We start from the raw sequence: 21,725 nt of genomic DNA, 5'->3' as shown, positions 1-21,725 counted from the left end.
GGCTTGGCATCTTCCCTGTTTGTTCGATGCATCTTCGAACGGTGTGTGTTGTCGTCATGATTGTTTAATTTATCATCTATTGAGTTTACAAGTATCAACTCGTTGTGATAGAGCGACAACAATATTTCTTTTTGTTTATCTATCGGATGTTCGCATAAAACTATTCCTTTTATAGCCAAGACAAGATGGATACAGTGCTGACTGGGCCCGCGCAGCCGCTGCTCCCCAGATCTCAGACACTTAATGATCCACCGACTCGCAGGTGTCCGAGCATATGAAATCACCATTGTCTGGGGATTCATTGTACCAAGTGTAGTTTATTCTATCCATTATCACAAAACACAATGAGCACAATATCAGGCAAAGCATACCGGTATGCTCAGTACATACCACCACCATGCCGTACAATCTGCAATCGGTCATCGCATTCTTCCATCACAATTGAGCATCGTCGTGTAGTAATTTGTGTACGAAAGAGCACATATGCCAGCAAGGCTGATCCACGTGATGCCATTGTTGTACTCAATTATGCAATCATGTGATCCTACATTGAACGCATTCGACCATGAAACCGGGGCTTACTACTGATGCCAGGGGCGGTTATACTCGGGGTTCCCCAGAATCACTGACAGGACAAGAAACAAGAGGGGTACCGTACCCATTCCCCAGATTCGGGAATCCGGGATCAATCAGCACTGTTACCAGTTAGTTACCACAATGCCATCTCCTCCGTCGGGTTCTCTGGCGGAATTACAGAAGAAGCCGCGGAACGCCTGAATAGCTGCCGATTCACATCATCACGTTTCTGATTGGCTCGTGACGTCCTGGTAACCTCGGGTACCAGTGCTGTATGGCCGTGACAATACCGTTACGCACGCTTTCGCCGAGTCGCAGATGATACATCTTATTATTCTGGGGATATTCTATACTTGATTCTCTCTCTTCTTCTTGCTATCTTTGAATTCTCTTTGAGAATAACGGGCTGTGTTGTGCTGTAAGAGTCAGTAGAGCCTGCAGTCAATCTTCCGCATCTTTCTTACTCACTTTACAACTTTTTTTTTTTTTAAAAAACCCTTCCTCTTCGCCCCTCTGAATTGATCTCCCACCCCTCACCTCGAAATGGCGTCAAGAGGTGCTGTCCTCCCTCTATTGAGGAGAGAATTACAATGCTCCCCTCGAATCACCAGAGCTTTCTCGTCCTTCTCAACAATCGCGCGCCCTGCTCGAGCTCCGAAATCGAATACTCTCACTTCTAGACGGTCGATCCGTCATACCGCCCTCCTGCAGGGACAGCATCAGATTCGAGCCTTTTCGCAATCGATATCAAGAAAGCTTACAGATGAGGAGGGCCGTTTTGATCCTCGCCAGGTGGAACGGGAGTCGGATGAGGTCGACGTTTGCATTGTTGGTGGCGGTAAGCTATGATTTATGACTGGAACAGTCTGCAGCTTTGCTAACTTCTAATCTCTTCACTCCAGGCCCCGCCGGCCTCTCAGCGGCAATTCGATTGAAGCAATTGGCAAATGAAGCTGGAAATGAGGAATTCCGGGTAATTCTACTAGAGAAAGCAGGAGAATTAGGCGCACATATCGTTTCCGGCAACGTTCTCGAACCCACCGCAATCGATGAATTATTACCAGACTGGTTGTCGGAGGACAACCCTTCGCGTTTTGAAGGTGCGACACCGGCTGGGGATGACAAGATGCGGTTCCTGACCAAGAATTCTTCATTCCCGATTCCGGCGCCCCCACAGATGAACAACCACGGCAACTACATCGTTAGCTTGAGTCAGCTGACCAAGTGGCTCGGTGAGCGGGCAGAGGAGATTGGCGTGGAGGTCTACCCTGGATTCGCTGCCAGTGAGATTGTCTACAACCATGACGGATCGGTGAAGGGTGTCGCAACGAACGATCTTGGTGTGGGTCGCGACGGAAAGGCCAAGGACTCGTTTGAGCGGGGAATGGAATTCCATGCGCGCGTTACGCTGCTTGGTGAGGGTTGCCACGGAAGCTTGACGAAGCAGGTCATCAAGACGTTCGATCTCCGGCGCGACAGCCAGCCGCAGACGTATGGTCTGGGTGTGAAAGAAGTTTGGGAGGTTCAACCAGAGAAGTTCCGACCGGGTGAGATCGTGCATTCCATGGGATACCCGCTCCCCTCGGACACCTACGGTGGGTCGTGGATGTACCACTTTGGTGACAACATGGTCAGCATTGGGTTGGTTGTTGGACTCGACTACCCGAACCCGTATCTGTCGCCCTACGGTGAATTCCAGAAACTCAAGCACCACCCGCTTTTCAAGGAAGTTCTGGAAGGCGGAAAGTGCATCTCGTACGGCGCCAGAGCTTTGAACGAGGGCGGTTTCCAGTCGATACCCAAGTGCGCTTTCCCCGGTGGTGCTCTTATCGGTGATTCGGCTGGATTCTTGAACGTTCCCAAGATCAAGGGTACCCATACGTCCATGAAGTCGGGCATGTTGGCGGCAGAGGCAACCTACTCGGCCCTACAGGGCGAGACGCCTGGCACCGTGTTCCTCTTCGACTACGAATCCGCGCTTCGGAATTCGTGGATCTGGAAGGAGCTGCATGCAGTGCGTAACATGCGTCCGTCGTTCAGCACCCCGCTCGGTCTCTACGGAGGTATCATGTACTCTGGTCTAGAAGCCTACGTTCTCCGTGGTAAAGGACCCTGGACCCTTAAGCACCACAGCACCGACGCTGCCGCCACCAAGGAGGCATCGCAATGCCAGAAAATCGAATACCCCAAACCCGACGGCGTTCTCAGCTTCGACATCATGACCAGCGTCAGCCGGACCGGAACCAACCACGAGGAAGACCAACCGGTGCATCTGCAAGTGAAGGACTGGGATAAGCACAAGGATGTCGCGTGGCCCAAGTACAAGGGAGTCGAGAACCGGTTCTGTCCTGCCGGTGTGTATGAATACGTTGAGGACCCGAGCAAGGAGCACGGTGTGCGGTTCCAGATCAACGCGCAAAAGTGAGTTCCCTTTTTTTTTTTTTCTTTTCGTTACTTTCTGATCATAGCTAATGGACAACAGCTGCATCCACTGCAAGACTTGCGACATCAAGGTGCCGACACAGGACATTAACTGGCAGACGCCTCAAGGTGGTGAGGGACCGAAATACTCATTGACATAGCGATATTCGATACCCTGGAGGAAGATCCGTACATTCAACATTAAATTCTGTGTATATATATGTCTGCATTCAACTGAATTTTGTTAGACTAGTATTACTTTTATACTTGGGCTGAGGTGACCATAAGCATAACTTAATCTGGTTCGGCGGGGAGCGAACCGTGGAAAGCGCAGATAGTGCGACGTTAAAGTGAATTGTATCTGTTTATCTGTACGCCGTATTGACGATCACCGTCAAGCCAAAAGTGAGGCGAAACAACTAAAAAAGGAATAAAATCACGATCTCCAGTCGCTGGTCGAGGCGTTGTTTTGGGCGGTCAGCTGACTCGCCTGTTTTAACTTTCTCTTATCCTCTGCATCTTCTACTGTACTCTGCATTCTGTTCTCTGTTCTCTTCTGAGTTGTTGTACTTACACTCAGGCATTGCTGTCCTTGTACAAGGGCTGTCTTACTATCTGGTTCCTTCGCTGTTGGTGATTCTGTTTGCGCTGTTTGAGAAACTCCACCTCTTCGCTGGCTCTTCTCCTCTTCTGCACCTCCATGCGTGTGCTTTCCTGGACTTCCTTTCTCTAGGACCGATTTTCTCCATTTAAAGGACTTCTCCTTACTCCCCAAGGTTTCTCCCGGGCTTTTCTTTGGCCATCACTGTCTTTCCCTGGATCAGATATTCATCACCGGACACCATGACTGAGGTCTCCAACACTCGACTTTATCTCGGGAATCTTCCCCGCAATGGTATGCAGCCACCACACCACCACCATAATACCACCACCACTGCCAGAGGTCTGCCGCTTGGACTGGAAATCCATGTTGTCCCTTCAGTTAGCGCCCGGAATAGGATATCCACTTCACATACATGGAAGATCCCCCATCCCACTTGGATATCTGCACTCTGTTTGAGCGCGCGCGTACGTGCAGATACATGAAGGGAGGGGCTATCTGCGTGTGTGGCTGAGGGGCTTTCTTCAGGATTACCCCTCTGACAAAACTGGATCCCTTTGGGCATTTTTGCATCAAATTTTTGACTGGAGTTTTGTTTGGACTGCGTTGAGCTAACTATCGGTGTTGCCGTGTTTCAGTGACCAAGCAGGATATCGAGGAGCACTTTGGCAGCCATGGCTCGGGAAAGATTACTGAGATTAAGCTCATGTCGGGGTTTGGCTTTATCGAATATGAGGATGCGTTGGATGCGAGAGATGTTGTTCCGGGTAAGCTCTCTCTGTTCTGTCTGTTATCAGCTTTAGTCAATTACAGTACTAACCGGAAAGCTAGCGTTCCGTGCGTATCGACTATAACCAGCTCAGGCTTCCCATTCCCTCTAACCGAACACAGATGGCAGTGACTTCAAAGGCGAACGACTCACCGTGCAGTTTGCGCGTGGACCTCGCCGTAAGGAAAACTTCCCTGGTGGCCCCATGGATCGCCCCGGTATGCCTCGTCCGCGTCGTACCATCTATCGCATGCTGGTTTCTGGCCTCCCGGAAACAACTAGTTGGCAGGTTAGCAGCCCACTCCTTAGATGGACCCTTTTCCCTGAGTTTTCCGTTTGATATCCATTACGTGTTTTGTTTTGGAACCTGGCCTGGATTTCTCCCGTATCTCGCACTTGAACGACCATCTTCAACAATCCTGGACTCTCTGGAGCTCAACTACAAGATGGCCTCGGAAATACGCCATCATGGATCTTTCTTGGAGAGCCGTCCATATTCATGGCCTCTAAAATTTGGATACTTCTCGGCCAGCTGGATCGGACCATTTTGGATATGCCTTTTGCCATTTTTTTTTTTTTTTGTTAATTCACGTTGACCAGGATTTCCCAGCTGGCTCACACCTTTCTCTCTCTAGGATCTCAAAGACTTTGCCCGTCAATCTGGCCTTGATGTAGTTTACTCAGAGGCCGGACGTGATTTTGGAAGAGGGTGGGTTACAATTACAACACATTGCCTCCAAAGAAAGGACACCATTAACACCAGTCTCATCAACAAGGTTTGTTGAATTCGAAACCGCCAATGACCTGAAGACCGCCGTGGAGAAGCTCGATCAACGCGAGTTCAAAGGAGCCAGAGTGAACTGCGTCGCGGATGTAAGAATTCCACCCTCCCCCAAGGAACCATGGAAACCAGGAAAGGAAATCCTCATACCCACTCCCAGATTCAACCCTACCCCTACCGTGAACCCTACCGGGCCCGCTCCCCGCGAAGAGGCTACCCACCCATTGATGACTACGACCGGAGATTCCCCCCTCCACCCCGAGGCTACAGCCCGCGCGACCACTACCGCGAGCGCTCCCCCATACCCATCCGCGGAGAATACTACGACCGAGATGGATATGGCCGCCGCACCCCTCCCCGCCCCCGGATTGATGACTTCCCTCCCCCGCGCCGTCCCTATGATGAGCTCTATGATGCGCGTGTACCGCTGCCGCCCCCGCCACGCTTTGATGACCCCTACATGGCGCCGCCTAGGCCTTTCGGACGTCCGCGCTCGCCGCCCAGGGGTGGATATATGCCGCCTTATGACCGCCGTCCTTACTGGTAAATAGATTTCTTTTTGCTACGTGAATCAACCTAGACCCCGCTTACAATTGATACAAGATAAAAAAAAAAAAAAGCATTGCATGGCGGATACCCACTATGTTACGGAGTATGATTTGCTAGTTACTGTTCTTGTTTATTCCCGTTGGCTGGACCGAAGGATGATTCACAACTCTGGATTGGATACGACCATGGAGACACGGGATCTTACGTGGATACGGATACGATTTATGGGTCTCCGATTTGGAACTGGAAATTTACCTGGGTTCGACAGCTACAGTTGTATGTACGGAGTATTTTCGACTTTCCAAATGGATCCACTTCACGTCTTTCCTAACTCAAGGAGGGGATATGGCCGTGTATCCTGTTGTCTGTGACTAGCCATTGGCCGTGCCTCGTAGACGACGTTCGAGACGGCAAACAAGACTCGAGAGCTTGCAGACGTACAACTGTATCTGTATGTATTTGCATTACTCGCAACGAAGCAAGTAGCAAGTATAGCAATCTAGAAATATACACGCGCCACTGTACTGTAAATCCCCAAGCGGCGAGACAACACTCAATCATCTGTCTAGGCTGTTGTTGTCGCTGTAAATACAAATAAGCAACAGATAGTCAATACAACCCATGATCCAACAAACTACTCGAGGCCACGAAACTAAACCCCCCAAACGGATCAGATTCCATCCCCTCCGCCCGACCACCAGTGCCAGTCGGCATACTCCCCCGCTCATCGATCCCGCTCCCGGTATTGAGCGGGAGACCCGTAAAATCCGCCGAGAAATTCTCGGCGAGCGCCGGGTCCGTGACAACGGGGCTAATAGGGGCCGGTACCTCGCGGCTCTCAAGCGCCTTCCAGTCGATTTTGCGGAAGAAGCGGTGTCTCTTGATGGTATGGAGGTCCTTGGGCATGTGGTAGCCCAGGCGTTTGGAGGGTTCTTTGCGCATGAGGCGGGTGAGGAGGTCCTTGGCATCTGGGCCGAGGAAATAGGGCAGGGAGAGTTTCTGTTTGAGGATTTTCTCCTGGAGCTTGGCGTTGTTGTTTGCTTTGAAGGGTGGGGAGCCTGTTAGGAGGTCGTAGCCTAGGGCACCGAGGGACCACCAGTCGCATGCTTTGCCGTAGGATTTGCCCTGGATGACTTCTGGGGCCATGTACTCGATGGTGCCGAGGGAGGAGTTGCAGCGGCCATCTTCGTCTGCGGCGACGATCTTGCTGAGCCCGAAGTCTGTGAGGAGGAGATGGCCTTCGCGGTCTAGGAGGCAGTTTTCGGGCTTGAGGTCGCGGTAGATAACGCCGACGTTTTGGTGGAGGTGCTCTAGGGCAAGGACCATTTCGGCCATGTAGAAGGCGGCCATGTCTTCATCGAACATGCGCTCCATGGCGAGGTGAGTGAAAAGTTCGCCGCCCAAGGCATATTCGAGGATAAGGTAGAGCATCTCATGGTCTTGGAAGGCGTAGTATAGCTTGACTACGAAGGGGTGGCGGTTGACGCTTTCCAGAATCGTGCGTTCGGTTTTGGTTTGTTCCACGAGTTTCTTGTGCACGGTGATCGAAGCCTTGCGGAATTGCTTCTGGGCATACAGCTTCCCCGTGAGCGTGTGGCGCACCAGCAATACTGTCCCGAAGGAGCCTTTGCCAAGGCAGAGCATTGGTTCGAAATCGTCCGACGTCATCTTCCTGCACAGCTGGTCGCGCATGTTCGCCGCAGGATCTCCCTGAGATCTCTCCTCTGCCTCAGCATCAGGGCTGACAAAGTCCTCCTCCAGAGGCACTTCATAGCTTGTCAAGATCTCCGTCTGGTCACTGTCGGAGAATCCACTCGCATTACTCTGGGTCTCGGAGCAAACACTTGGTGCGCTAAGGCAGGACCGATTATCAGAGATCTGCAGCGAATCAAGCTGTGACTTCAATGCGCTGACACCACTGCAGCCCGCCGTTGGCTTCAAAACAGGACTCGCACCGTTCCGTGCAACAGAAGGCGATCGTAAACTTGGAGCTCTGGAGCTAGCAGCCGAGATGTCTGACGCTTCATCGCCTGAACCAAGAGGTGTAAAACCACGAACCGTCGACAGCGCAGTAGGGACAGCATGGCATGGTGCCTTTTTCTTCTTCTTGCGGCCGCCTCCCTTTTCAGCCAACGGATTCGCATTGATCGCGGGGATCGGAAATGGACAAGCGTTGGGCGTTTCTTTGTTGTCTGTCGGTTTGCTTTGCGAACTGGTCTCGTTCACGGCGGGCTGATGGTCTATCTGGGGAGTAAAGACATCGCCGACGGAGAGATCGTCGTGGACCGGGATCGACGAGGAATGCATTCTTCACTTCGTAATATATCTCGCGGGAGTATTCATAAAGCGACAACGATCGTGAACCAAAACTGCCTACATCCAGGCTTAAGAGCTCTAATAATCGAATGAACGTCAGCTCATCAGGCCCAGAGCTATGCAAGGGCCAAGGCACCAGAAACACACATCCAATCTTGTAAATAATCTGACCTTATAGGGCGGCGCAGTGACCCTCTCAAGGAGCACCAGGTATACACCAAACCCTGTATAAAGCAGTTTACCGTCCGCCCTTATTCAGGACGGACCAAGGACCCCTACAAGGACCCCTAGCCAAACCGACTCGCCGACCTCCGACGATCCCCGCAGCCAGGCGTCGGTGGACGAAATCCGGGTCTCAGTCAATGCGAACGCGGCCGGGGAGGAGACCACAGCGGTCCGGTCGTTCAGACCCGAGTCAATGGGCTCAGGAGTAGCGGTAGAGGAGGGAAAGGAGGAGTTGGCCAGGCAGCCAGCGGAGAGCAGCAAAGCGGACGATGGAAACGAGGGCGACGACTGGCACATAGAGGAGTGGGTTGTGGGTGGTCGTATAGAAATGGGTGCGATATACCAGGGGTATATACTCAGCAGACAGTCAAGAAGAGCAGATTCTTCCAGGGAAGCTGGTGAGAAAAAGAAAGTCGAAGGTTTCTTCTTTTTAGATAATTCTTTGTGTTGCGGTCGACTTCCGCCAATCGGGGGGCGTATAACCTCAGCTGGACTAAGCCTATTCGGGGAGTGAGGCTGTCACGTGTATTCGCTATTGGATTGAATTTCAATCTATTTCTCTCATATTTGTGCTTATTCAGGCAGTTATTGGCTTAGAGAGAAAAGGAGTCAGATGAAGGGATGCGAGAAGGATGTGTTGGTCACAATCCGGTCTGATCACATGCAGGATGATATATTTACTACTACGCCTGTATGCTCCGTAGCATCACTTAACTCCCCTGAAAAAACGCCTGCGAGCGTGTAATTTCCACCCCAGATCTCTCCACAAAGGCTAGAGCGCTAGGCTTTTCCACCTTAACCGTGACTCTCTCATTCCCAAAGTCCACTGTCACAATGCGCGCGATGAAAGTCGCCAATGCCTCGACCGTCTGGAAAGCCGTGCCTTCAACTTGCTGTGACACACATTAGCAAACACCCAAGCCCAGCACACAGCAAACAGAGAGAACAAACCTCAGCAACACCCCTCGTCACCCCCTCCCAAGTCTCAATCACCTTCTCCCCCCACGCCAACTGCCCGCGCCCCCTAAAATCCAACGAGATAATCACCGCCTGCTTCTCAACCCTCTCGTGCGAATTCACTCCCAGAATACAATAGCACTTAATCCCCTCAATCCGAAACTCCTCCTCCAACACAACGGGATACCGTCCCACATCAGCCGCCACAGCCTCCGCACCTCCAGCCCCAGGCGCACTATCCGGCTTATACCCCCAAGCCGTCACACTGCGATACTTCACCCCTTCCTCAGCCCGTAAATGCGCCTTGGGGAGGTGCAACCACACCTCACACTGCCCGAACTGCCCGTCAATAGGCGACGACGCAGGTCCATCGCTAGCCAGAGCCGCCCTCGCCTGCACCTGCGATCCAGCTGTCGACGACGCGCTGCCCCGTCGTCCACCAGCACCTAAGCCTGTCTGTGTATGCGCCATGCGCCGAATCCCCGCGGCTGTCTCGTCAAGCAGCCCCAACCCGCAGTTCGCAACGATAGCCGCGATCAACCGTACATCTTCCTTTCCGTCGCCGGTGCGGATGTCTTCTTCCAGCCGGCGGTAGAGCTTGCCGTAATCCAGGGAGAGGGAGACATCGTCTGCGGCGGCTGCGGCGATGGCGGAGGAGTAGGAGAGTTTCAAGGATGCGGTGCAGGGTTGGGGTTTACCCGGGCGATGCCATGGGTCTGGGGCTGCGGGGAGGGGGAGTTGGATGGCACGGAGGCTGACGCTGTCGACGACGGCCGGGTGAGGGGGGATTTGGGCGTTGAGTTGGGTGGTCATTTTTGCTTTTGCTTGGGAGATGAGTTGGGTGTGTGCGATGTTGGTGAGTTAGTCTTGTGTTAAGAGAGTGTGTATGAGTGGAAGCGGCGGTGTCGTCAATATAGGGTCATTGGGCGGTTGAGATTGAGTTGATTGGGATGGGTCTGACGTCGTCGACACGATGTCACTTTGTCACTGCTCAACTGACCTTCGTTCAGCTCGTTTTATAAGAATTCAGAAAAATCAAAGTGGGGGAGCGCGGGGGTGAAGCCATCAGTGATAAGACGCGATAAGACAACGTCTACCAAGCGTTTTCACGCCATACAAAGCGAGGATAGCGTAAATGGTAGAACTAATATAGCATTCTAATATCTATAGAGAGAAGAAGAAAAAAGCTATGCCAATATATATGCTCGTAAATGAATCAAAGCTCCCCCTCCTCACTCCCCTCAGCTTCACCCTCTTCCTTGTCCTCCGGCGGCGGCGGCGGTGGAGGCGGCGGCGGTCTTGAATGACCCCGATACGGATACTGCCTATCCCTATCGCGGTCCCTATCGCGATCGCGGCCTCGATCTCGACTCTGATCTTGAGATCGGTCTCGAGATCCTGAATACCGTCGGTATCTCTCATCTGAGTGACGACCCTCTGAGGGTAAGTTCTGCTGCACGATGTGGTCGATTCGTTGCTGAACGGGGTCTGTTTCGCCTTCTTCGGGGTGTTTATGGTTTTGCGAGGGCGGTGCTAGATGACCATTCGTGTTCGTAGATCGGTTTTGGGATGATGACGGTTCTGCAAAAGATGATGATTGTTGTGTATCAGACTCCGGCTCGACCGTTCGCTGTCGCTTAGGCGGCTGTTCCCCGTTCGTCGGAGCCGGACTGTGACCCTGATCATTTCGAGAATCTGATTCGGGCTCTCTCGACCGTTTCCTCCCCATGCTCTCTTCATTCGAGGGGTTGGTACCCGGCCGCAAAATCCTAGTCTTCTCAGTACCCTCCTCGAAAGCCGTAACGGGTATGGTCGGGTAGTACTGGCTATGTCTCTGAATCGCATTATTCTCATACAACTGCGCCATGCGCATACAAGCGCGCCGCACCTCTTCTAAATCAACTTCCAACTGCACCCACCACGGCCGACCAGCGCCGTCATCCTTGAATCCGAGATCGCAATGGCGAGCTGCAGCGTACAGCGCCGCTGCGGCGATGGTGCGCGCGCTGAACTGCACCGCGAGCATGGTGAACATGGAGTCATTAAGGAAGGCCCACGAGGCGTTGCGGAGGTGTTTGTGGTCCTGGACGCCAAAGAAGCACATGAAATCGTAGAGGAGGCGGTAGGGTTGTTCGAGTTGGAGATCGAAGCATAGTGCTTCTAGCAGTATATCTTCATGGTGGAGGATTGTGTCGCGCCATCTCCAAAAGTCCTTGGACTGCTCGTCCACAATCATGTTCGGTTGCTTGAGTGCGACCCGGCAGCATGCGATTATAATCTCCTTCATCCGCCGTACAGTCTCTTCAACCTTCATCGCAAGGAATAACGATGTAGCTGCGATGTTGTACGGATGTGCCCCCGGGTGTCGCGGGGTGTCGACCATGCTATGCCGCATGAAGAAACGGTGCATGTACACCGCTGCCGTCGCGAGGGTGGGCTGTGGTAGCTTTAACATGATACCGACCTGGGTAATGAAGTTCACGCCTTTGCTGCGGCTTTGGTTTTCCGTCTCGAATTTCATTCCGTCAAGTTGCGAGGGTGTTCTGGTGAGTTCTTCGTCTGTGAAGAACCATTGCGATTGCGACGCGAGGAGGATCGGATTCGACGGACATGGGACGGGCCGTTGGTTGGAATTGGGACCAGACAACGCCATTGCGAAGGCGCTTTGTTATATTATCTGTATCGAGGCAGCAACCAGAGGTAGAACGTAAATGTCAGTGCTTTCGCCTCGTCCGCGTCCAGAATATCAAACGCGCGTTTGAGTGAGGAAGTGAATGACGTTTGTTCCGTTTCCCTCCTCGACACTAAGATAATAAATTATTATTCCTTAAATTATATCATGTAAGCATGCTGGATTTTCATTGCATCGTGACCGGAACTCGTGTCGATGCCAGTCGCACACGACTGGTTCTCTTAATCGTCGGAGGTCAGGATAGGGCGGACGAAGGCGGAGGGGAAAACCGACGTGAAAACTGCGGGTATGCGATTTAAGAATGATGGAGAAATGGCTGTGGATAAAAAAGTTACTTCGACTTGAAGATAGATTGGTCGATTTGTCGCGAAGGAGTTTGTTTGTCTAGTGGTGCTTTGCCAGTCTCTTTTTGCGAGGTCGAATGCAAGATGCCGGATCGGAGAATTTGATTTTCCGGTATAGTTCAAAGTTGCCTTACGAGCATTTGCTAAATTAAAAGGAAAAAAAAAAGTATATTCAACACATATTATCCAAGATCAGTAGAATAGGTACAGCATAATATCAAGTGGTATCATATGCCAGCGGATATCCTGACGCATCTATGCGCCATCCGCGGTCCAAACTCCGAATGGCGCCGTTTGCTCATATATACACTGTTGGTACAGTGAGGGACAAAAAGAAACCGGAAAACAGCAGGCATATCCAAAACGAATTATACACGGTTCACTCCTCCTCACTGACTTCACTTTCGTCGTCGCTGTGAGCGTGGTATTGTTGCGATGCTGGTTGACTGTAACTATGTGCGTTTTGTTCTTCCATTGCACTCTGTTCGAAAGCGGCTTCCATTTCTGCTGCCAGAGCATCATCGTCTTCAATATCTTCTTCCTGAGCCAGCTCAGGTGCGGCCTCCTGCGCGGGAGCTGTATGTCCAGCAGGAGATGGGAGTCTGAGATCTTCCATCTCTTCATCGTCGTCGTCTTCTGCACCATTCGCCGGTGTACCATTCGAAGAGAAGTGAGCTGGGTTGATATTGAAGACAGGGCGAGACGGAGGCGGCGATCCCATGTCGATAATCAGATCTCCGTCAATGATGATATTAGAACCTGGCGACGGAATAGCCTTATGCGAATCCAGAGCGGCAGTTCCGGTATCGGAAGGTGTCGATTTGGATTCAGGCTCTTCGAACTCCTCCACTTCGATTTGGGCCTCGGGCTTAGGGCTTGGCTCGCGCGGTGGTGGCTCTTTCTTCTTCATAGGCTCTGCCTTCTTCTTTGCAGGTTCTATTTTCGTCTTCGCAGGCTCGGCCTTCTTTTGACGGAGAGGGTTGGTCTGGGTTTTTGGTCGCGGCTTCGGACTTGGGGCACGTTTGGCAGGTACAGGTATTGACAGAGTATCGGGCTTGCTTGTGCTGGCCTGAGGTTCCGGGGTAATTCGATCCAATGAGGACTTTTCTTTTTCATCATCCTCATCACCAGCCTTGGGAAGGAAGTGCCGGAAATCGTAGGGATTGCTCTCATCCGCAGGGCCATCATCATCCCCGTCGACACTTTCAGGCGGCTGTTCATCTGCCGACCCTTGTTGATCCTCCTGCAAAGTCCTGAGCTGCTCATACTGTTCCAACACCTGCTTTTCTGTCTTTGCTGGGGCCGAGCGAAGATTGAAGTTCAACCTTGTCGCGACTGGCTCCAAGACAAACGCCTTGCGATCCGAGTCAAAGACCAAAACATAATCCTGCACTTCAGACTCCTGTGTCGGGTCCACACTACCTTCATACAAATATGTTAATGTATTGTTCTCCGTACTCTGTGGCTTGTCCGTGATGGTGAGATTATAAAGATCCTGGGATTGTGACGAACGGGTGATTGTCGATCGCTGCTGCGGAGTCGCGGATTTGGTCTTATAGTTGTAATTGAAATTGATTAACCGTGATTGCGAGAAGGTGTCTTGTTGGCTTAATCTGTCGCCCAGAAGCACTGGGTACTCGGCCTGTTTCGTTGGGTCGATCATACCGCCGGTCGGTATGGCGGAGGTGGCCATCGGGGCGGTTTCTAGGACGAATTCGCAGAGGATAGGAGGGAAAGGAGGATTAAGGTCTTGAAATCGTAGTCAAGGTGATATTTGTCTATATAATTTGTGGCGACTAAGGGGACCGACAGACTAGTCGGTAGCATGCAAGGAGAGAGACGTCACACGAGGAGAGGAGAGGACGGAGACCAGAGGATCGAAACTGGCCACAAGGTAAAGAATACATAGAACAGAAGACCACTAACCAAGGGCATAAAGCACACTCTAGCATAATACAGGCCAGCGTCTGACCTCAACAGCCTTGTCTCCGGACGTTGGTGAGATGAAAGAGAGTTAGGGAAGAATGACGGCGGTCGGTCCAGACAACGCTGAATGACCACTCCCGCCGCTAGTGCCTCATATGGTTAGCGTCCCCGAGGCTATGATTTCCCGTTTTAGAAACCGATAATAATCAGTTGTGTTATTATGTATTCCGGTGTATATTCCTGGTGTCATTATACATATACAATATCAATGCATTGCAAGCGTCAGTGGACGGGAGATGCAGATCGCAAGGTTCCTCCAGGGGTCCCTGCAGCGGAGTTCCCGCCGGTCAGCTGCTCTAAGCGCCCTGCCAGAGCCCTATGCTTTCTCATCACTTCCTCCCATTCATAGACAATGCTATCTTCCTCGTCCTCATCTTCAACATCGGCCAATTCCGTCAGAATCATACTGAAATCTCCTCCGAGTCGTCCCAGACTAGCCGCGCAGTACAGAACCTGAGTTAGGAGACTTTCCCGTGTACTCTTGCTCTTGACATTGGGTAGATAAGTACGTAATATTTCTGTCAGCAGCTGGACAAGATGCATCGGAAAGGTGGATAGTGCTGATGGAAGGCATTGTAAAGGGTCCTCGGGGCGCGTTTGTCGCGACGATGCCATTTTTGCTCGCGCATCGAGTCCTCGTAAGCCCGCGGTGGCCAGATCAGGTTCAGATTGGTCGGGAGTAAAGATGTTTTTATACAAAGAGACAATCGCAAAGCTCTGCTCACGGAAGATCTCAATATATTTTTTTAAGAATCGTTCTGTCTGCTGGCCCTCAGGACCGCCTTGCTTGTCTGCACTGCGTGTTCGGCGTTGCGTCTCTTGGTCTGCGAGGTCTCGTAAAGGATCTAGGGCCTCTAATGTCGACACCAAGTTTGCTAGTCTGCAAATCAGGAAAAGAGCACCCAGCGCTCCCTCACTCGAGCCATTTCCTCCTTCGCTGTGCAGATTCTCCAACTCCGGCGCTACCCGTCGCAACCAACCCACGGTCCGCATGGCAGCCGCAAGTCGAAGATTCTGCGCTCGCAGACTCGTGATAAGGTTTGTCGCCATCTCCTTCATCGCATCTTCGGCTTGGGCGGCCACATCTTTCACCAGGGAGGAATCCGGATACAGGGTTTGCAATCGCTTAATATGAGTGTAGAGGTCCAATGCAGACGAATATGTTGTAGACGATGAAGCCCCTGCGGTTCCCGACGCTGCAGCCGACGACACAGCCGTTGATAGTAGTGTGGGTAACTCTAAGATATCCGAGAGACGGTCAACGTTCCTCGCCAGCTGCATCGCCTTCTTCCGCCTTGTAAGCGCAACATTCTCTGCCGTCCGGCTGTATTTCGTCGAGAACTGGACTGCCTCTTCATCAAGTTTTGGAATCGCATCTTGAAGTCGTCGTGATTCGCGTGTGAGTTGCGGGATCGAGGTGCGTAGATTTGAGAGGTTATCGGCAGAGGTGATGAAGGTTTTATGGGAGCGATTAGACAAAGCCTGGAGGGAGAGGAGCGTTGAGTGCGATGATTGAGCTAGTGACTGTGTTTCTGTCGTCGACAAGGATTCGAGGGAGAGGGTAGTCAATCGATTCAGATATCGAGATGTCGTCGCATCTTGTTCGAGGGCGCGGGGGCGGGATAAGGTTGTTGTCAAACTAGTCGAACTCAAGTGAGGAGTCAGTAGCTCATATAGAGAATCCTCCATTGTATGCACTCTCTTTGCCCTCCCGTTTCTTTCTTTATGATGGTCAGAATTGATTGGTGGTGGTATCTGTAGGTCGATCGAAACGGGCCAGATTGGAGCTTCCGCGTTGCGAAAGAGTACGGCGGTCTCTGCGGCCACTGGTGCAGTACCTCCGAAGTTGGCAGTGATGAACGACGATGTCTTGTAATTATACTTTCCCAACTGCAATTTTGGTAAGCATTTATGCGCAAAACACAAATACATTAGACCGCATATCCAGCTCGAGTTAAAAAGCCATTTCAACCATCAACCATATTCCCGAATAGGTAACCTGGAGAAACGCTGCTTTGTAATGCGTCCAATCGGGATGGCCTCAGATCACGGGCGGCGCTAACCCAATCCAGCATTTATCAGGTACCTTCAGTCGTTGTCCTCATCGATTTCCTCCCCTCGTCTCCTGCTTTGTTTCTTGCGCGTGGTCATCGATATTCTTCAAAGGGAAGAGTAGGAAAAGGATACAGCGGATGTTCTGAGGGGGTTCCTCTCTAATAGAATCTGACCCCGCTTCAAGTCTCTGATATCAACCATGGGCAAGCCACGGGTGAGTTTTGGTCTTCTATCTGTGGCTTCAATTCAAACTAACGCATATCTCGATAGATGATCATCCTGATCCGCCATGCTCAGTCTGAAGGAAACAAGAATCGAGAAATCCACCAGACCGTCCCCGACCACCGGGTAAAGCTCACACCCGAAGGGCACCGACAAGCCCATGAGGCAGGCTCCAAGCTGCGCGAACTGCTACGACCCGACGATACCCTACACTTCTTCACATCACCCTATCGTCGAACGAGGGAGACCACGGAAGGACTTATGAGCTCTTTGACCTCCGATGACCCTTCCCCGTCGCCGTTCCCAAGACACACTATCAAGGTGTACGAAGAGCCCCGATTGCGTGAGCAGGATTTCGGTAACTTTCAACCATGTTCGGCAGAGATGGAGAGAATGTGGATGGAAAGACAGGACTATGGACACTTTTTCTACCGGATACCTAACGGCGAGTCTGCTGCGGATGCGTATGACCGGGTGAGCGGATTCAACGAGTCTCTTTGGCGGTTATTTGGGGAGGACGATTTCGCCAGCGTCTGTGTATTGGTCACACATGGTCTTATGACTCGAGTTTTCCTGATGAAGTGGTATCACTGGAGCGTTGAATACTTCGAGGACCTTCGCAATATCAATCACTGCGAGTTTGTGATCATGAAGCTCAACCCGGACAACGGGAAGTATGTGCTACAAAACAATCTGCGCACGTGGTCTGAGTTGAAAAAGGAAAAGGAGCTGGAGATACAGCAAGAACGAGCTTCCAAAGGACTTGACCCTGCGCCTATTTCATCGGAGCCACCTGTCCCCGCCAGACGCAGATGGGGTGGTTGTCCAGACGGATGCAATCACGGGATCCGCAGGAGGACTTCTGCACGGAACCCGCGAACGAACGGAGCAGATGCAATGCGTCACGAACATCACGATACCCACAAAAAGATACCCGACACGAACGAACCTGCCCAGGTGGCTAATGCGCAAGTCGAGCAACTAAGAGCAGCAGAACACCCTCCAGATGCGACAAACCCCGACTTCGACAATGACAACGACCATGACAACCATTCACGAGCCCTAACATCCAACCCCAAATCAACCACCACTAACCTCGCAAAACCCGCAAACCCACGACCCAGCCTAGCGCACTTCCACCAAGACAGCGAAGACAGCCTCCTCGACCGCCACCGCCACAACCTGGCCCTCCTCCGCCTTGGGGGTCGCGACGGCGGCGGCTCCATGAGCGGCTTTAACAGCCTTGCCCCGTCCGAAGACGAGCGCGAAGAATCTGCCCCCCTCGAGAGCCTCCCTCGACAGATCTCCCACCAAGTCAGACCGTCCCAAGACATCGGAAACGACGGCGACGACGAAGGGAGCGAAAGCAAACCAGCCTTGCAACGTCTACGTCGTGCTCGCTCGCATAACCACCACCACCACCACCACCACCACCATCACAATCACAATCATCACTTCATTTCAAACCTAAACAAGCGCAGTCTAGGCGTGAGAATTGGCGATACCCTCGGTGACCGGGACCCGGAGACAGACGACACGGATCACCTGCCCAATGATCGAGAGACATCACTTGAACCGGAGCCAGAGCCGCAGACACAGAACTCAACGGCGGAACAAGAGCAAGAGAATGAAAATGGTACCTTCGAGGCCGAGCGACGCAGGGACCAGAGTATCCGGGGGAGCGTTTATTGATGACTTGGCGTTCTATACTGCATTTTACTTAGTACATACTACGTACACGTTTCTAGTTCGATCTAATAAGTAACGACTGACGACACGAATGCAATGATGTTTGATTTTTCATAAAGGACGAATGTATCTGGCTGTGATGCCCGATGCCGCGGCTGCTGCCTTCATGGAAACTTTCTGGAGTGGATATTCCGGGCTTTGGGATCCGAGTAAATGTACAGAGTATGTCTTTAGCCCTGACAGAACACCAGCTCAGATGCTCTTTTATCTGTACGGAGTAATCACAGATGCGCAGCATGACAGCATGATTGGCGATCGGCACTTTGACTGCCCGGAGACTCCGAGTTTTTAGCTATTATAAAGCCTAGCTTATACCTAGTATAAGTTGTGACGGTTCCTGACCCTTATACTACTTCTCTTCTCTCTCTTCCTCACCGCATTTGCCAGTCCAGTGGCTCCGGTTTTTCCAAATGAAGTCACTTCTGCAAAGAATAAATCTATTGAACTCGACAACGCTGTACCTAGCACGACCAGCAAGAACCTCGTTGCAAGAGAAACATACCCCGATGAAGCTGAATGCTCAAACGCTATCACAAATCCGCCCCGTGACAAATCCCTCTTCTTCTCAAAACTCCCTTCGAATAAGATCATCTTGGACTTTCGAAGGAAAGGATATAAGGTTGTCAATCAGGTTTATCCTACGACATTTTTTCAGGTTGGAGGAGATACGAAAGACCCCGAGTATAGGGCCTTCATTGATCGGACGAGTCGGATATTCGCCGAACGCTCATCTGGCACGGTTACTGTGCTTCTGGGTGAAGAAGCACCATGTACGACCTGGATGCGCGTTGAATTTCCTGCTTTGAAAAGCAATGACCAAGTTGAAGAGGTTGTCAGTATCGATCCTAAAGATACAAGCTCAAGGAACGTCATCTATAATAAAGGCCAACCCACCAAGAGGCAAGGCCTGCCTCCATGGGATGGTGGTGAATGTCTTGACTTTGATGACCCATCATGGTTGACTCAGTAAAGCGGGCGAAGATAAGGTCACTAGGGAGATGCTACAGACCTTACCGTGTCAGAGTTACGTGATGACGCGGAGACTAAGGCAGATTCATTGGATAACTGGTTACGATCGAAATGCAAGAAGGAACAAGGACGTTAACTCAGGAGACATGGATATTCAGTGGACAAGGCACATGATCCCCCATAGTCGTTCGACCGTGAATGGTATACAGAATGGTATAATGTGACCACAGATTTACCACAGATGGAAGGATATATAAGCACGCTCATTCAAATACTTAGTTTAGTTCTTCACGATCAATCTTGTTAATCAAGTTGCCTTGAATTTCTGACTCGTTCACGCTTAACCGCTAACTGAGTAATGGTACTCAGTTGGCCTTTGTTTCTCGATTTGTTACCTCCTTGGTTCTATTCGCCTTACGGAGCCTGGCGGGGGCGATAAGCCGCAATATACCGAGTAACACATTACCAGCTTATCTTTGGATCTCAAAGATCACCGGAACATCGCACAATTTGGGAGACACTTAGGGTAAGTGTCCTGTCTCGAAATACAACTAACTAGCACCCTAGGTATAATACGGAGAAGCCAGATTATGGCAGGAAATCTGTGCATATTGTTATTGAAGGCCCATCTTGGTTTTTTCTGTGCTGTGCTGTTGACCATACATTAGAAAATTGTTTAGTGGACCCGTCTTGTACCGGGCAGAATACAATGACATCATGCAGCCGGCTAGGCAATAGAATATTGGGTGCTCTCTACACACTGGTTTGATATTGGTAGTTGAATTATTGACTAGATCATTGATACAACATAAATGGTGATTGAACTCCTTGATAATTTCTAGGAAAATCAATAGGTTGTATATGTAATATTATTATTATTCCCCGGGCGCACCTACAGCAGACGGTGGAAAGGGCCCGAAGAGATGATGAATGGGGACTGGAAGCACTGGAGGAAGCAGTTAGAACAGGAGAGGGGTAGCAGGGAGGGTAGCCCAAGGCTGAGAGTCAGCCTAGGCCATGTGACGGCCTGGTCACGTTGGCTGATTATCACGTGAGGTGTGGTTGTTTGCTTTATTGCTTTGTTGATAAATATGGCGTTACCTCCTTTCTTCCTTCCTGATGTTGATTATTCTCGTCGATAGCTACCTAGGTAGAACCCATGAGTTGGACGTTCCATCATCCTAGTAGAGCGCCGTGACATAATAATCAAACATCCTCCTTTTATACCTTAGGGAGAGAAATACCAAAGGCTTCTCCCTTTAAGGGATTCACTGGTGCCGCAGTTCGGGAGCTGGCCAGGCTATAACAGTGTCTCCATTCAAGTTTCCATCCTCAAGTTCATCCTCAAGTCAAGTCAAGCGCTGCTTCAGTTAAGTTTCTAGAGCTCAGGACTGAAACTTCTGTTGTTGGCATATTCAAGTTCAACTTTCAAGAAGTCCAGTGGTTGCGACTATGCTGGCACCCCTTCAAGTTCTCAAGACTTAAGTTTTTCAAGCTTCAAGCTCACGATCCCTTTCTTAAAGATCATGGACCCCTTTCAAGAACTCCGAAACGAATTTTCTTCTACGATCCGCGCCCTCCAGAATGAAATCGAATCCATCAAAAACGAACCCAAACCACTTCAACGACCAAAGCCATGCCTCCCTGATCCCGAGAAATTCAATGGCCAATCTTTGAAGTTTGATACCTGGCTTGCTTCGATGAAGGCTAAGCTTAGGATTGATGCTCCAGCTATTGGTGATGCAGTGGCTCAGTTCTACTACGTCTATCTGAATCTGGAAAGCAAAGTCCAAGCTCTAGTTCTTCCCCAGTTATCTTATGCAGAAGACACCAACACCTGGGATTACAACACCATCCTTGATCAACTATCTCTGGTTTATGACAACCCCAACAAGGTTCAAGAAGCTGAAGATCATCTACTAGTCCTAAAGCAGGATAGTGGTGAATCTGTGGCAGCCTACATCGCCAAGTTTGAGAGGATTCTTTATGAGGCAAAGGGCAAAGATTGGCCTGATGTCACCAAGATTTCAGCGTTCAGGAAAGGCCTCAATCCTACTCTCCGAGGACGTCTCAACCAGCAGTTGAATCTTCCAAAATCATACACTGATTTCCTTCGTGTGGTTCAACAATTGGGAAGTCATTCTTTCAGCTCAAATTCCACCAATGTTTCCCACTCTCAATCACACCAATCTGGCTCTCACACCAAGTTTGATCCTATGGACCTCAGCGTCATCAATATCAACTCCCTGTCAGCAGCGTCCACCTCCCTAGATGAAAGGAACAGACGACGACAACAAGGATCCTGTGTGAGATGTGGCTCCTCTGATCATTGGGTGAAGGATTGTTCCATGAAGGCACACAAGGAATCCAATAAAATATGGAACCAGCAGATGATTGCAAGGTTAGAGGCAAACCGTCTTGATGACCTTAATGATCTCGATGATTGATTTTTGGAGATGTTTGGACATGTTCACGTGTTTTTCTTTTTCAAGTGTCTCATGTATTGTTGCCTT

The 21,725-nt window shown here is 50.9% G+C and overlaps 9 protein-coding genes across 9 annotated transcripts; 3 read left to right on the top strand and 6 right to left on the bottom strand.

The window, feature by feature from the left end:
• Positions 1–1,119: 1,119 nt before the first annotated feature.
• ACHE_20970A (electron-transferring-flavoprotein dehydrogenase) lies at positions 1,120–3,158 on the top strand (the record flags this gene model as incomplete). The annotated part of the gene is made up of 3 exons (XM_043285332.1): positions 1,120–1,414; positions 1,479–2,997; positions 3,059–3,158. 3 exons carry the CDS (start codon positions 1,120–1,122, stop codon positions 3,156–3,158), a joined length of 1,914 nt encoding a protein of 637 aa, XP_043134034.1.
• Positions 3,159–3,840: 682 nt separating this feature from the next.
• ACHE_20969A (putative pre-RNA splicing factor Srp2) lies at positions 3,841–5,695 on the top strand (the record flags this gene model as incomplete). The annotated part of the gene is made up of 7 exons (XM_043285331.1): positions 3,841–3,892; positions 4,237–4,365; positions 4,430–4,435; positions 4,490–4,656; positions 5,003–5,076; positions 5,144–5,240; positions 5,309–5,695. The coding sequence occupies 7 exons, from the start codon at positions 3,841–3,843 to the stop codon at positions 5,693–5,695; spliced, it is 912 nt and encodes a 303-aa protein (XP_043134033.1).
• Positions 5,696–6,306: 611 nt separating this feature from the next.
• PSK1 (AGC family serine/threonine-protein kinase) lies at positions 6,307–8,004 on the bottom strand (the record flags this gene model as incomplete). Its single annotated transcript, XM_043285329.1, has 1 exon — positions 6,307–8,004. One exon carries the CDS (start codon positions 8,002–8,004, stop codon positions 6,307–6,309), a length of 1,698 nt encoding a protein of 565 aa, XP_043134032.1.
• Positions 8,005–8,268: 264 nt separating this feature from the next.
• Positions 8,269–8,535, bottom strand: ACHE_20967S (uncharacterized protein; the record flags this gene model as incomplete). Its single annotated transcript, XM_043285328.1, has 1 exon — positions 8,269–8,535. One exon carries the CDS (start codon positions 8,533–8,535, stop codon positions 8,269–8,271), a length of 267 nt encoding a protein of 88 aa, XP_043134031.1.
• A 413-nt stretch (positions 8,536–8,948) lies between these two features.
• On the bottom strand, positions 8,949–10,008 carry ACHE_20966S (dihydroneopterin aldolase; the record flags this gene model as incomplete). Its single annotated transcript, XM_043285327.1, has 2 exons — positions 8,949–9,131; positions 9,190–10,008. 2 exons carry the CDS (start codon positions 10,006–10,008, stop codon positions 8,949–8,951), a joined length of 1,002 nt encoding a protein of 333 aa, XP_043134030.1.
• Positions 10,009–10,411: 403 nt separating this feature from the next.
• Positions 10,412–11,848, bottom strand: ACHE_20965S (putative cyclin; the record flags this gene model as incomplete). The annotated part of the gene is made up of 1 exon (XM_043285326.1): positions 10,412–11,848. The coding sequence occupies one exon, from the start codon at positions 11,846–11,848 to the stop codon at positions 10,412–10,414; it is 1,437 nt and encodes a 478-aa protein (XP_043134029.1).
• A 762-nt stretch (positions 11,849–12,610) lies between these two features.
• On the bottom strand, positions 12,611–13,924 carry ACHE_20964S (ELL-associated factor; the record flags this gene model as incomplete). The annotated part of the gene is made up of 1 exon (XM_043285325.1): positions 12,611–13,924. The coding sequence occupies one exon, from the start codon at positions 13,922–13,924 to the stop codon at positions 12,611–12,613; it is 1,314 nt and encodes a 437-aa protein (XP_043134028.1).
• Positions 13,925–14,439: 515 nt separating this feature from the next.
• On the bottom strand, positions 14,440–15,906 carry ACHE_20963S (Dor1-like family protein; the record flags this gene model as incomplete). Its single annotated transcript, XM_043285324.1, has 1 exon — positions 14,440–15,906. One exon carries the CDS (start codon positions 15,904–15,906, stop codon positions 14,440–14,442), a length of 1,467 nt encoding a protein of 488 aa, XP_043134027.1.
• A 565-nt stretch (positions 15,907–16,471) lies between these two features.
• Positions 16,472–18,186, top strand: ACHE_20962A (acid phosphatase DET1; the record flags this gene model as incomplete). The annotated part of the gene is made up of 2 exons (XM_043285323.1): positions 16,472–16,486; positions 16,543–18,186. 2 exons carry the CDS (start codon positions 16,472–16,474, stop codon positions 18,184–18,186), a joined length of 1,659 nt encoding a protein of 552 aa, XP_043134026.1.
• Between the last annotated feature and the right edge of the window lie 3,539 nt (positions 18,187–21,725).

This window comes from Aspergillus chevalieri, chromosome 2 (assembly GCF_016861735.1).
Source record: "Aspergillus chevalieri M1 DNA, chromosome 2, nearly complete sequence".
NCBI classification, from domain to species: Eukaryota; Fungi; Ascomycota; class Eurotiomycetes; order Eurotiales; family Aspergillaceae; genus Aspergillus; species Aspergillus chevalieri.
The sequence above is the reverse complement of the archived record's forward strand: the minus strand, read 5'-3'. Positions and strand labels throughout refer to the sequence as shown.